The following is a 13,161-nucleotide window of genomic DNA, read 5'->3' on the forward strand; positions in this document are numbered from 1 at the left end:
TTTAGGTAACTTTTATTATTTCTATAAGTATGCATTTGACCGACAAATCTAGTGAGAGTCAAGAATCCAACGCATATTTGCATAGATCATGTATTGTATGTAGGATCCTGGATCACCATTTTACCACATAACAGGACCAGCACGGACGAGATCTCTACTCCGTGATTGGCACCCTTAATAACACGGACGAGCTTAATAATGTGTGGTCGACATCCAATCTACTAGTAAGAAACGTTTTGCTCAACGTTTCTGATGTGAACCGGTAAGATGTGGAACGCCCTTCCGATATTCTTGTTTCCTGCCTCGTAATATGTAGGTATATATATAACCTTCGAGGCAAAAGTGAAGAGGTAGCGTCTTCTAGGCAAGCGCGCTCCAACCTAGACCTCATAATTAGATAGGTAGGTACTCTATGACTACCTACCTACTTTATGAAGCGTAGTAGAGCCTATACGCATGGTCGACTTGTCTCCTGGCAACTAGTCGACGGCGATTTTTTGTGTGTTGTTTCGGATTGACTATGCTGCGTAGGCCCTACTGACCGCTACAAAGTCACCGAGGAGGGAGGGTGGCGAGCGCGAGGCTCCGCCTGGTGGTGAGCCCTAGGGCTCGAAGAAATAATTTGAGAGGTCGGGGGGCAACGTCCTCCTAGCTAGGGGCGCCTCCTGTAAAGCTCGGACCACGGCTTAGGATGACGTTGGGATGGGTGGACTTGTTGGACTACTTGTTAGTCCGTACGCCCTCGAGGCCGTGGCGTGAGTCCACGTCCGGGTGACGTTAGAAGTTGGAAAATAAAATAATAATATAGTAAGTAATAATAATGTAAGAGCAAATTCTCATTCATTTATGAATGGCACGTAGGTATTCTTATCTGCCCGTTGACTTTTGAATTTTTAAATAGATAAAACAAAACAATGATTTCCAAACCGGCCTCAATAGCCATTTCTGGAGACACTTAAATCTATTTCTAGACTCATTATGACGTAGTAAGGTAGCTCAATAGCGACACTATTCAGCTATCATATCAAGGACTACGGCATATTTTAGACATTAGAATTTTTTCATCGTAAATTTCTACTAAATTGGATAATAACGCGAGAAGCAAGAATAGAATCTTTTTATCGTAGCCGTTTCCTGATTCTATGGAGGATCCTAATCTATCTTTTAGTCTTGTCATGCTTTCGTCGTAGACGTCAACTGCTGGACAACTGCAGGTTGAACTAGAATGAGGGAACTCTCGGTTTAATCCTGAATCGACGATAATATGTCTATTAGGCTATGGTGACGTGAAATCATAGAAAAAATTGGGCACCAGTCTCTACGGAGGCATGGCCACGCCCACAACCCACGCGTGGGTTCGTATCCCACCGCTGCCACCACGTAGTGAAACGACCAGCTGCTCGATAGTGACTGATTTATTTTTATACTACCTGCATGCAATCAGTGGCGTGCAACTCATAGAGGCATAAAAGCGCTGCTTACCCAAGAAATAGTTAACTCGGTTGAAATTGTTCAATGCTCATTATCCTTTGACTTGCTTACCTAACAACTGCTTACCCTGGCTTTAAACCCTATGCACGCCACTGCATGCAATATAATGTTTTATGTACGGCTTGTGATAGTTCTAATAAGTTTCAATAATTTTGTAAAGTGGTCATAATAAAAAGAATACCCGCCTGAGTTTGTTGTGGGCTCTTCTCAGACCTGGGCGCGTTTGGAACCCTCGTAGCTTTAGTTTTAAGTTTGCGTAATAATTATCACCACTATATCTTAGAAATCCAACATCAGACCATCAAAGAGAGTTATTTATTACCTATTTTAAATAAATCATTTGACTTTGACTTTGTACTTAGGTAATACGCATACAACAGGTAGCCGCCCAATTTTTTGCGTGCCGGTGACGTCGAAGCCTCGACGTTTTGTAAGAAGTTCCCTAACTGTCGTGCATTGTGACTTATGCCTTATGACTCCTCTTGTAAAAACTTACACCCGCAATAGGCTTCCCTCGATTGATGTCATCTTCACCTAGTTGGGGTCTGGCAACACTGCACTTTCCGGTGCTGGGTCACCATTCTTTTTTCCTTTACTTGTGCTATAAGACATTGCTACGATACCTGCCTTTCATGATTGTAGGTCGCACGGGAAGCACCCTATAGGTTTTGAGGCCCCCAAATTAACAGACACGACAGACAGACAACGAAGTGGTCACATAAGGGTTCCTTTTCTCTTTTAAGGTAGGTACGGAATCTTAAAAATTAATTGATTTGACGGCGATGGGCCTGACGTGGGCCTGACGGACACATTAACTTAAGATGGGATGACGTAGCCCACATTTCTGACAGCATAATTAATAAGTAGGTACTTATATGAAGGTATTTTATGATGTCGGGGTAACATGATGGATGACTGTGAGTTTTTTTACTCACTTGCTCATTAACATTCTTTCTCGGACCTTTGAATAAAAGCATTTTCCACTGATTATCAACACAACCAGTTATTTATCAGTCTGATTCTAAAGTAGTAAATCCTAAACTGCTTGAGTAGCAATGATTATTGGCATTCAAAAGTTCTGGGGGCCTATTCTGGTACCTTAGGTAATGGGCGTAAACTGTACCTTTACACGGCTTTCCAAAAAAGGAGTACCTAAAGTTTTCAGGGTTCATATAGGTAGGTACCTATGTGAATTTCTTTATTTCCCCGTAATTTACAAATGCTTTTTCTAAATGCTTTAAGAAAAAGGATTTGGATGTATGGGGTATTGATTTATGATTTATGATTTATTTATTCATTTGTTTTCATGGTTACATGAAGCCCCGTTAGGGCATTGCAAAGTTAGGTACATTAACAATACATACGTGTTACATTATTTTATAATAGATTTTATCAGATAATTATATAGGGCATTCATTTTGAATCGAAATTATTTTTATTTATTGATCGCACTAATTAATTAAGTTTGTTATAATGTCAATTAGTTTCTATCAATTGCTAAAACCCTCCCGAGTGACACTGTTTATTTAAAAAAAAAACAATGTGGCAGGCTTGTCGTGTTTTTAATTTTGCTAATTATTACCTGTTTTGACTTTCGTCGTCGCCGTCAACATCGATCTTGTATAGGAACTTCCACACGCCACGGTCTTGAGCCGCCTGAATTCAGCGGCTTTACTTAGAGTTAAAACTGTCAAACATATAACTACTTATCTCGTTTTAACTCTAAGTTATATCTGAGCAAAGCTCTATAGATAGCTTTGTAAATAAGTACCTACTAGGCAAAGTGTCCATTCAACCCAATAACAAAACTCCTAACTTACTATACTTATACCATATTATATATTCTGTGCTTATACTAAGTAGATGACATCATAAGCACTGATTATTGGTGATAGACACGGATAGGGATCATATCCATATAACTCCAACTTTTCGTAGTCTGAGATACAAGAACAGCTAGAATTGAGAACACTCTAAATTTTGGAAGAAGAAATATTAATATTTACTTAAAATAAATATACTTTCTTCATATTATTATAATTACAAGAATAAATATATTGTTATGTTCTCTTTTACTAGTGCGTTTGATCACTCTTCAGTTCGATCGCCAATAGACCAATATTTATAGACAAATAGTATTCTACACGTGATCAATATTTGAACGGATAACCAATGTTTGTACATTACCATTACAATACAACCAAACACTCGAAATAGTCTCTATGTAATCAGCAATGGATAGATGCCATCTTATATTTTTAACGCGGGTTAAAAAGAGGGATGAGGGAGGGAAAAAGTGGGACGCAAAAGAGGGATGTTATTTATTTTAACCTTCGTCTGCTTGTCTGTATGTGGTACCTTAGTATTGCTTACTCGAATTACCACTTCTAAAATATAAGATAGAGCTCAATAAGGATATCTTAAAGATATCCTTATTGAGCTCATGCTCCATATTATGTTCAACAACAGACAGGTCTCCAATGGCGAGGTCCCCTTGGGGTACGAAGCCTGAGATTCGGGCGATAAGATCAATCCGCTAATCATCCATTCAGCATGAGGTAACCTAGCATTGCTTACACGAATTACTTACCAGTTCTAAACAGTAAGATAGAGCTTATATCCTTAAAGACCATGAGCTCCATATGTTCAGCAACGGACAGGTCTCCAATAGCGAGGTCCTCTTGAGGTACGAAGCCTGAGATTCGGGCGATATGATCATCTCCCGCTAATCGTCCGTTCAGCATGAGGTAACCTAGCATTGCTTACACGAATTACTTACCAGTTCTAAACAGTAAGATAGAGCTTATATCCTTAAAGACAGCTTAGCATGAGCTCCATATGTTCAGCAACAGACAGGTCTCCAATGGCGAGGTCCTCTTGAGGTACGAAGCCTGAGTTTCGGGCGATAAGATCATCTCCCGCTAATTGTCCGTTTAGCATGAGGTAACCTAGCATTGCTTACTCGAATTGCCAGTTCTAAAATTTAAGATAGAGCTTATATCCTTAAAGACCATGAGCTCAGTGGCGTGCTGGTCATAGAGGCATAAATGCACTGCTTACCCCAGTTATAATAGCTCAATGCATATTTTTCATTATGACCTGCCAATAAACAGGTTCTCACCTAACTCATGCCTACCCTGGCTTCAAACCATGTGCACGCCACTGCATGAGCTCCATATGTTCAGCAACAGACAGGTCTCCAATAGCGAGGTCCTCTTGAGGTACGAAGCCTGAGATTCGGGCGATAAGATCATCTCCCGCTAATCGTCCGTTCAGCATGAGGTAACCTAGCATTGCTTACACGAATTACTTACCAGTTCTAAACAGTAAGATAGAGCTTGTATCCTTAAAGACAGCTTAGCATGAGCTCCATATGTTCAGCAACAGACAGGTCTCCAATGGCGAGGTCCTCTTGAGGTACGAAGCCTGAGTTTCGGGCGATAAGATCATCTCCCGCTAATTGTCCGTTTAGCATGAGGTAACCTAGCATTGCTTACTCGAATTGCCAGTTCTAAAATGTAAGATAGAGCTTATATCCTTAAAGACAGCTTACCATGAGCTCCATATGTTCAGCAACAGACAAGTCTCCAATAGCGAGGTCCTCTTGGGGTACGAAGCCTGAGATTCGGGCGATAAGATCAGCCCCCGCTAATCGTCCGTTCAGCATGAGGTAACCTGACATTGCGCTCTTGTCTCTTCTGCTGATCGCTGCCAACAATGTTGTTTTGCCGGCGCCACTGGACAAGAAAAAATGTAAGTAAATATTTGGTAAGTTTTAAGGCTTAGGCCCCTATCCCACTGGCGTTATGCGAGCGTTAGCGTTTCTTCAATGTCAGCAATGTCTGCGCAGCTACAACGTCACGTCAACGCGACGTCAACGCTCGCATAACGCCAGTGGGATAGGGGGCTTAGATAGAACATACTCAAACACTAATGATACGTACAGTACACGACAGAAAGTAATGCACATCGACATTTAGAAGGAGATAGCAGATTTGTAGAGCATTGTCTCTGTCGTTGAGATAGACAAAACGTCATATAGGTATGAGTGACAGAGACAACGCTCTACAAAGCCGAAATGTCATTCTAAAGGCCGATGTACATTACTTTCTGCCGCGTTCTGTAAACTGTATGGACTACCTAAGACGTGCTTCACACAGTTCTTTGCATTCATAATGACCAACCCATAGCCGGCTCACTACAGAGCACGGGTCTCCTCTTAGTATTAGAAGGGTTTGGTCATGGTCCACCACGCTGGCCAAATGCGGATTGGCAGACTTTACACCACACACCTTCGAGAACACTATGGAGAACTCTCAGGCATGCAGGTTTCCTCACGATATTTTGCTTCACCTTTAGAGCAAGTGATATTTAGATACCATGCGTGCCCGGGATTGAACTCCCAACCTCCGATTAGGTAGTATAAGTCCGCGACAGGTTGAGATGGCAATCGGGGTATGAGGAGGGAGGAGGTTCCACACACCCGCAGTCACCCACGCTCGTCCGCACCGAGTTAGCGCGGGGGCTATGTGGGTGTGCGGGGCGTTCCCTACCCGATTAACATCTCGACCTGTCGCGTACTTTACCTACTTCCAAATTCTCAAAGTTACCCTTGAGATAACTTTAATGATTTGACCTGAGTTAAGAATTATAAGCAGGCAAAGCCCTGTGCAACGGGCATGAAGCCATTTGTAAATTATCAAGTTGAGTAACTAAGTGAACTCTATATTACAAGAAATACTCGAAACATTATCTTTTCTTGCACAAATCATGTCTGTCGAATTGATCTGTCACTTGCTCCACTGAATAAATGTAGTATTGATACTCACAAGCAAGCTTTGTAATTGCTTATCATGTTCCCAAATATCTACCAATTACTTGGGCTTTAAAAATTATAGCGTCTTAAATTTTTGAAGACACGCGGACCTCTAGTTTTATTCGACTAAGCAGAGACGCGTTGCTTATTAGATCCTACCACCTAAAATAATATGCCTTACCTTTATAACCTTTTTGGGAATCCATTAATAATATCGTTTATGTATTAACCCGTACCCGAAAGCCGACAAAACTATTTGACCCTGTGCAACAAAATATAATGTTCTTACCTTGAACCCATTAGAGCGACCAAGTTGCCGGACGACACGACGCCGCTCACTGGAAATAAAAAAAAATATTAGCATCTTATTATGTGCCTACTTACTAAGATAATCACGAGATTATCTCTTAAGTATATTAAACATTTTTTTTTATACTTGACGAGTTTGATAGTACATGAACTAACGTTTTTTAACCTACTGGTCACACCAAAAACACAAAAACACATGATATTTAAAAAAAACGTACAACCTATATAAAAAGCAGACAAAATATATATTTTAGAGGCTCGCAACAAGCCCTTTCATTTGATTTGTACAGTTTGCAAGACTTTTTTTAACTTCTAATTTTCACCCAAAAGTGACCCTTATTATATTAAAAAACTAGATGATGCCCGCGACTTTGTCCGCATGGATTAGGTTTTTAAAAATCCCGTGGGAACTCATTGATTTTCTGGAATAAAGTCTATGTCCTTCCCCGGGATGCAAGCTATATCTGTACCAAATTTCGTCAAAATCGGTTGCACGGATGGGCTGTGAAAGGCTAGCAGATACACACATACAGACATACAGACAGACAGACAGACATTTATAATATTAGTATGGATTTATTTGTTTACGTTAATGGGCCTTATACCAAATTTCAACTTAATCGGTCCAGTAGATTCGGAGCAAATTAGCTATGCCAGACGGACAGACACACGACTGTTCCTATAAGGTTTCCGTTTTTTCATTCGGACGTATAACCATAAAAATTGTTTCAAAGAACGATATTCTCGAAGTCTCCGCCTTCTACATGCCCAAAACAATTCTATGGTGATTATTACAGGTATTCAGATTAACATAACTTATGTAAATAGACCTACGTAAATAAACTGGTTAGATGTAGGTATTCTCTTAGAAACGACTAAATACTTAATCGTATGCAATAATTACAAAATTCCAAAATTAATAGGCTGTATAGAGTAGAGTTGTCCACAGTAAAACAAGAGTGAATAGGCACCTTCTAGGCAAACGCGTCCCATCTTAGGCCACATCATTACTTCCCATCAGGTGTGATCGTGGTCAAGCGTGCGCCTATAATGAATAAAAAAAAACAGTTTAACGAATTTAATTCTATTCGATTCAATTTACTTATTTTTAAATTTAGACTTGTGTACGCTCACCATCATCATCATGATCAATCCATAACCAGCTCACTACAGAGCACGGGTCTCCTCTCAGAGTCAGAAGGGTTTGGACATAGTCTACCACTACCCGGGTTCGAACCCCCGACCTACCGAATAGGAAGTGGACGTCCTAGGGCTTAGTACTTAATTACAAACACTTACCGCCATGTAACACCTTCACTTCTTCATACGTCGGGGACCTCCATATACTGGACTGGTACTTCTTCTTCCTGTAAACGGAGAGGTCCTTCCAGGCCAGCGTAAGGTTCTCCGGCGTGTCCCCCAGCCCTGCCATCTCATCGTCCTCCCAGTTCACCACGGTCCCCGTTAGGATGTTGCGGGTGGGCACTTTTAGATCCGACGCCTTCATTGTAGGGTTACGTCATTTGGTACTGTGGACAAAAACTATCATTAATATTCTCTCTATTCACCATCATCCCAACCCATTACCAGCCCTAATCTGGTGTTCAGACTAGATTTATTATCGTTTAACAGCCGAAAGTAATTATTCCTATCAGTAATCTGAATTCTAAATCAGTGCCCTTATTATAAATGCGAAAGTGTGTTTGTTTGTTGGTTTATTGGTTTGTTGGTTTGTCCTTCAATCAATCGTTCCCACGGGCCTATGTCACTCTCCGGGTCTAAAACTATACCCATGAAAAAAATCACGTCGATCCGTTGCTCCGTTGCGACGGGATTGAAGGACAAACCAACAAACCAATAAACCAACAAACAATGTTATAATGTTATGGGGTATAATATCCAGTAAAATCATTTTAGATTTATAAACAGAGATTTTAATTTATTCTAATCGCAATACTCGGTAAAACAAAGAGCTATGAATAGTTGTAACTTGTAAGGTTAATTGATAAATATTCCTTACTCATCTTGCGTTCATCTCTGCGCATTTGCATCTAACAATTATTATTACTTATTATGTAGGTGGGAATAAACCTGTTCGAATCTTGAACGTAATTTATTACACAGTGTTGCTAGTATTCTGACCTCGTAAGAAATATTAAAACTTAGATAACTAATGAAACTGAATTGGAAACTCTGAACTCTAGAAGTATTTTAAGTGGTAGCTACCTTATTGAAATAAAATCAGTTTTCAGAAAATATCTTTTTATCGTAAGCTACTTAAAAGAATCATCATCACCTCAACTTATCGCCGGCCTACTAGGTAGGTAGGTATTAAGCATGTGTCGCCTCTAAAAATGAAAAAAGTTTAGGTCATAGTCTACCACGCAGGTCAAATGCAGATTGGCACACTTTATACTTTTGAGAAGATTATGGAGAACTCTCGGGCATGCAGGTTTCGTCACGATGTTTTCCTTCAGCGTTAAATAACTCCGAAAAGTTAGAGGTGCGTGCCTTTTTTTATCGCTGGGAAATGCGTTTACGCATTCCCCTCCGGCAGCCAGCCAGCCAAGGAGCCAGCCAGCCAGGCAGCCACCCCGCCAGGCAGCCGGCCAGCCACTCAGGCCAGCCAGCCCAGCCAGAGAGTTGTGGAGGGAGGGTATGTGGGACTCGTCGGCCGAGAAGCGACCGGAATACCCACTAAAAACCAGCGGCGCTCCTGTGCATCCTTTGGCAACTGGGTCACGGGAACACCGAAGCAATCAACCGCGACCCAGTCAGTGACGTCCGCTGAGGCGGACCCTCCACCGGGGACCCACTCGCGGTTCTCCCACCGCACGTCCGAGGCCCACCAAGTGCGCCCCCCGACCCGGGGACCTAACGGGCGACAACGCGATCCCGCGTACGTCACTGTGCCCTCTGCTAAACCAAGTGACACGCGGAAAAACCTCCCAGGTCATTAGCCATAGCCAACAATATCCCCGTAGAGAAATTATTAGCTATGTTACCAGGGTGCACCGGCCCGAATACTGCTCTTCCCCTCGGACGTATCCAAAAGGAACCACCCAGGCATACAAGGAGGTTACCTGGCTGGCACCCCCAATGGTGTGTGCCTAGTTTAGGTATCTAGATGTCATGTTGATGACTCTAGAGTCAAGAAGGACTCTACAATAATATACGGTTTCCTTTTAAACCGACAATAAATATGTCAATTGATACCATTAAGGTCCATTTTGGGCACCGCATCTAAGGTTTCCAACCGTATGCTGAAATAGAGTACCTATCTCCCAAATTGCGCTTTATTTCCCCTATAGGTGTACTTTATAATCTAATAGATAGCTATACCAGTATATCAGTGCGGATTTAGGTTTTTATAAAGCTCATAGCAAATCTTTTATTTTCTTGGATAAAAAATAACTTATGTCCCGTCTCTGGGAAGATAGTTATCTCTGTACCTATAAAAATCGGTTAAGCGGTTAAGTTAACAGACAGACACACTTTTACATTTATAAATAAGTACGCTGAAATACCTACTCTATTTCAGTAATTTGCGTTAAAAATAGGGTCTGTACCAAATTTCGCCAAAAGCCCGTGAAAAACTAGCGCACAGACAGAATACACTTTCGGATTTAAAATATTAGTAAGAACAAAGGATTACTTTTTAAAAAAAAGTTGACAACCCTAACCGCTCTGTATATGTAGATAGATAATAGGTCCGTTAACAACTCGTTGTTGATAAAAAAAATATGAATTCTAGAGCCTCAATAGCTCAACTGGTAAAGGATTGGACTGAAAACCGAAAGGTTGACGGTTCAAACCCCGCCCGTTGCACTATTGTCGTACCTACTCCTAGCACAAGCTTCACGCTTAGTTGGAGAGGAAAGGGGAATATTAGTCATTTAACATGGCTATTACATATAATATTCTATGAAAAATAATTGTTTAACTAGATGAGAAATCCAATGGGTTAAAATGATATTATTTAGGCGTAAAATAACAAACTGATTAAGTAATTTTAGTCTGAATAAGACATCGAACACGAAATAAAATAAGGATTACATGGTCTCTATTGGTTGTGATGAACACATTCTAATAAGATTAAACATTAAAAAGGCATACTCAATAAACATTCGTTTTCTTAAGAAAAATGTTAAAATACTAAAGTCGATACAAACGACAAATATTACTTTTTATAGAGTATTAGGGATTAATGTGATTAACATAATTTATCTGAGATAGTTATTGCTTAACATAGTTTAAAGCTGGCTGTCCACTAAAGAAGTAGGATGCTCAACAATAGGACACATTAGAACCAGCGGAATCATGGCGGCTTGACTTGAACCCTATTAGAAACCGGCGGCATTTTTTTAAAATAAGTAGGCTAAGTACGTATGTAAAGCCAAGGACCAGCATGCAGCCGGAGGACAGCCGTTTCCGGTGTGTACTATTTATCTATAAGACTTTATAAGCCTTTGCACACCTACGTTCCGGTGCCGGAAAGTTCTAGTGTGGAGATCGCGAACAAGACGTAAGTAAGAGTTCTGGTTCAGGGTACCTACTGTCTGAAAATCAGCGCTGTATGCTCTTGTGCAAATCTTGGTATGTCACACGGCTGCAGTGGACAGTAACCCTTAAGAATGCTTGCTTCAAATCTTTGTTTCATAAGCTACATTAACATAAGATATTATTATGTATTCCAAGATAATCATTACCTACTTTTTAAAAAAAACCTGCTTTCGTGACCTTCGCCCATCAATTTTCCGTTCTTTGACTATTCATTTAGATTTAGTAAATTTTAGATAAGTATTCAAAATAGTTTAATTATGTTGTTTTCTTGTATTAAGTTTATTTATTTTATCTACCTTGTAGAGATTATCCGTATAATAATATCTTAAGTTCTCACATAATATATACCTAGGTACCTACTTAATTGATTTAAATGTTTTTAATAGCCTCAACTGCTAAAGGGTCAGATTTTGTGTTCATATCCAAACAAAATAGGTAATATAAAAATAAAGTCGGTTTTTACTTTTTTTGTAATTTTTTTTTATCTCATGTTTTAAAATTATTAGTTGTTGAAAAATCACACTTTTTGGTGACAGTTCAAAAACTATTTTTTTGTCAGTTAAGTATAATCGGTTTTTATAGGTAGACTAGCTTACGCTCGCGACTTCATCCGCGTGGACTACGCAAATTTCAAACCCTCGTTTTACCCCGTTAGGGGTTAAATTTTCAAAAATCCTTTCTTCTGACGTCTACGTCACAATAGCTATCTGCATGCCAAATTTCAGCAGGATCGGTCCAGTAGTTTGAGCTGTGCGTTGACAGATCAGTCAGTCAGTCACCTTTTCCTTTTATATATTTAGATATAGGACGGCAGCACGGCAGGCAGTAGATAGGTATTAGGTAGTATGTAAGATACCTACTAAACTAAGGATAAGAATCTGTGAGAAAATTCAGAACGGAAGTGGGCTGGTCTTCGCGGACCAATCATTAGCATTTTTGCCAACCGGACATTTGCCGCAAAGCTGATTGGGCCAACTGATTCACAGAATAAAGAATAATTAAGACATTGTATTGACGTTTTTTAATCCTTCTAACGGGGAATAAAATATCTATGAAATACCACTTACAAACAAACACACTTTCACATTTAAAAATGGGTAGTGATAATATCCAAACCACTGCAACGAAGTAGATAATATGCCCAGAAAAATGGCTACACTACCCTGCAGAATGACCAAACTAATATCTAGTGTTGTCCATTAGGCACAGAGAATTCAACCCCCTAGAGTACGCATATACAAGGTTTTGCATGAAAGCAAAATCGTAAAATGTTGACGAGGGACAGTGGAGAATACTTTGTTGTGGTTGGTGGATTTAAAAATAACGTAATCAAGACAGTGTGCGGAATGAGGGTACCGAAAATGCGTGGGCCGACTTTTACGCTAAGCATCTGCCTAAGTTTGGCTATCGGGGGTGTCCGGCTATTAGGCGTCTATAGGTGGTGGTCTGTGCCATTAGGTAATACAAGTCAATTTAATGGAAAGGAGTGTAGGAATTGCAATTTGCAAGGCACCTGGATGTCCTTTTGTGTGTGTGTCAGAGACAATCACCGTTTTACACCAAGCTGCTCCTTGTCTTCTCAAATATTGTTTACTTTTGGTTTTGTAAATTAAGCACGGAGCACTTTAGAACACGTCCTTTTATTATTTTCAGGAGAGAGAGAGAGAGAATGAGTGATCTAGACAGAAACAGAAAATACTAAACTATTTTGTGAAACCAAAAGACAAAATGACTGTATTATGACTGAAGGTCCATAATATAGTTACAGAAGCCATAAACATCGACGCGACGTGTGAATAAAAAGGATGTTACCGGACACAGGTAAGAACTTCCAATCAAAGGCTAAGCCGTGTCGTTTACCTCGTATTGTGTTACTTTGCGTGTGCCGATATTATGACAAAACAAAACTGTTGCGGTATATTGCGGTTTTGTTTTTTGTTCTTTGACACGGGTCTTTTCGGCTACCGTTGTCGTTGTTTTAT

General features: G+C 40.2%; 1 protein-coding gene across 2 annotated transcripts in view; it reads right to left on the reverse strand.

Moving 5' to 3' along the window:
* LOC117993267 (protein scarlet-like) overlaps positions 1–13,161 on the reverse strand; it is a 37,949-nt gene that overhangs the window by 16,886 nt on the left and 7,902 nt on the right. The window contains exons 2-4 of one of the 2 annotated variants that reach the window (XM_034981025.2): positions 7,916–8,145; positions 6,597–6,645; positions 5,045–5,228 (exon numbers count right to left, since the gene is read on the reverse strand). In XM_034981025.2, coding sequence (XP_034836916.1) covers positions 5,045–5,228; positions 6,597–6,645; positions 7,916–8,123 — 441 coding nt within the window. In that variant the 5' untranslated portion in view covers positions 8,124–8,145. Of the gene's footprint in view, positions 1–4,121; positions 4,248–5,044; positions 5,229–6,596; positions 6,646–7,915; positions 8,146–13,161 lie in introns of those variants that run through there. The other variant, XM_069507170.1, reaches the window with a different exon arrangement.

Source organism: Maniola hyperantus, chromosome 2 (assembly GCF_902806685.2).
Source record: "Maniola hyperantus chromosome 2, iAphHyp1.2, whole genome shotgun sequence".
Taxonomy (NCBI): Eukaryota; Metazoa; Arthropoda; class Insecta; order Lepidoptera; family Nymphalidae; genus Maniola; species Maniola hyperantus.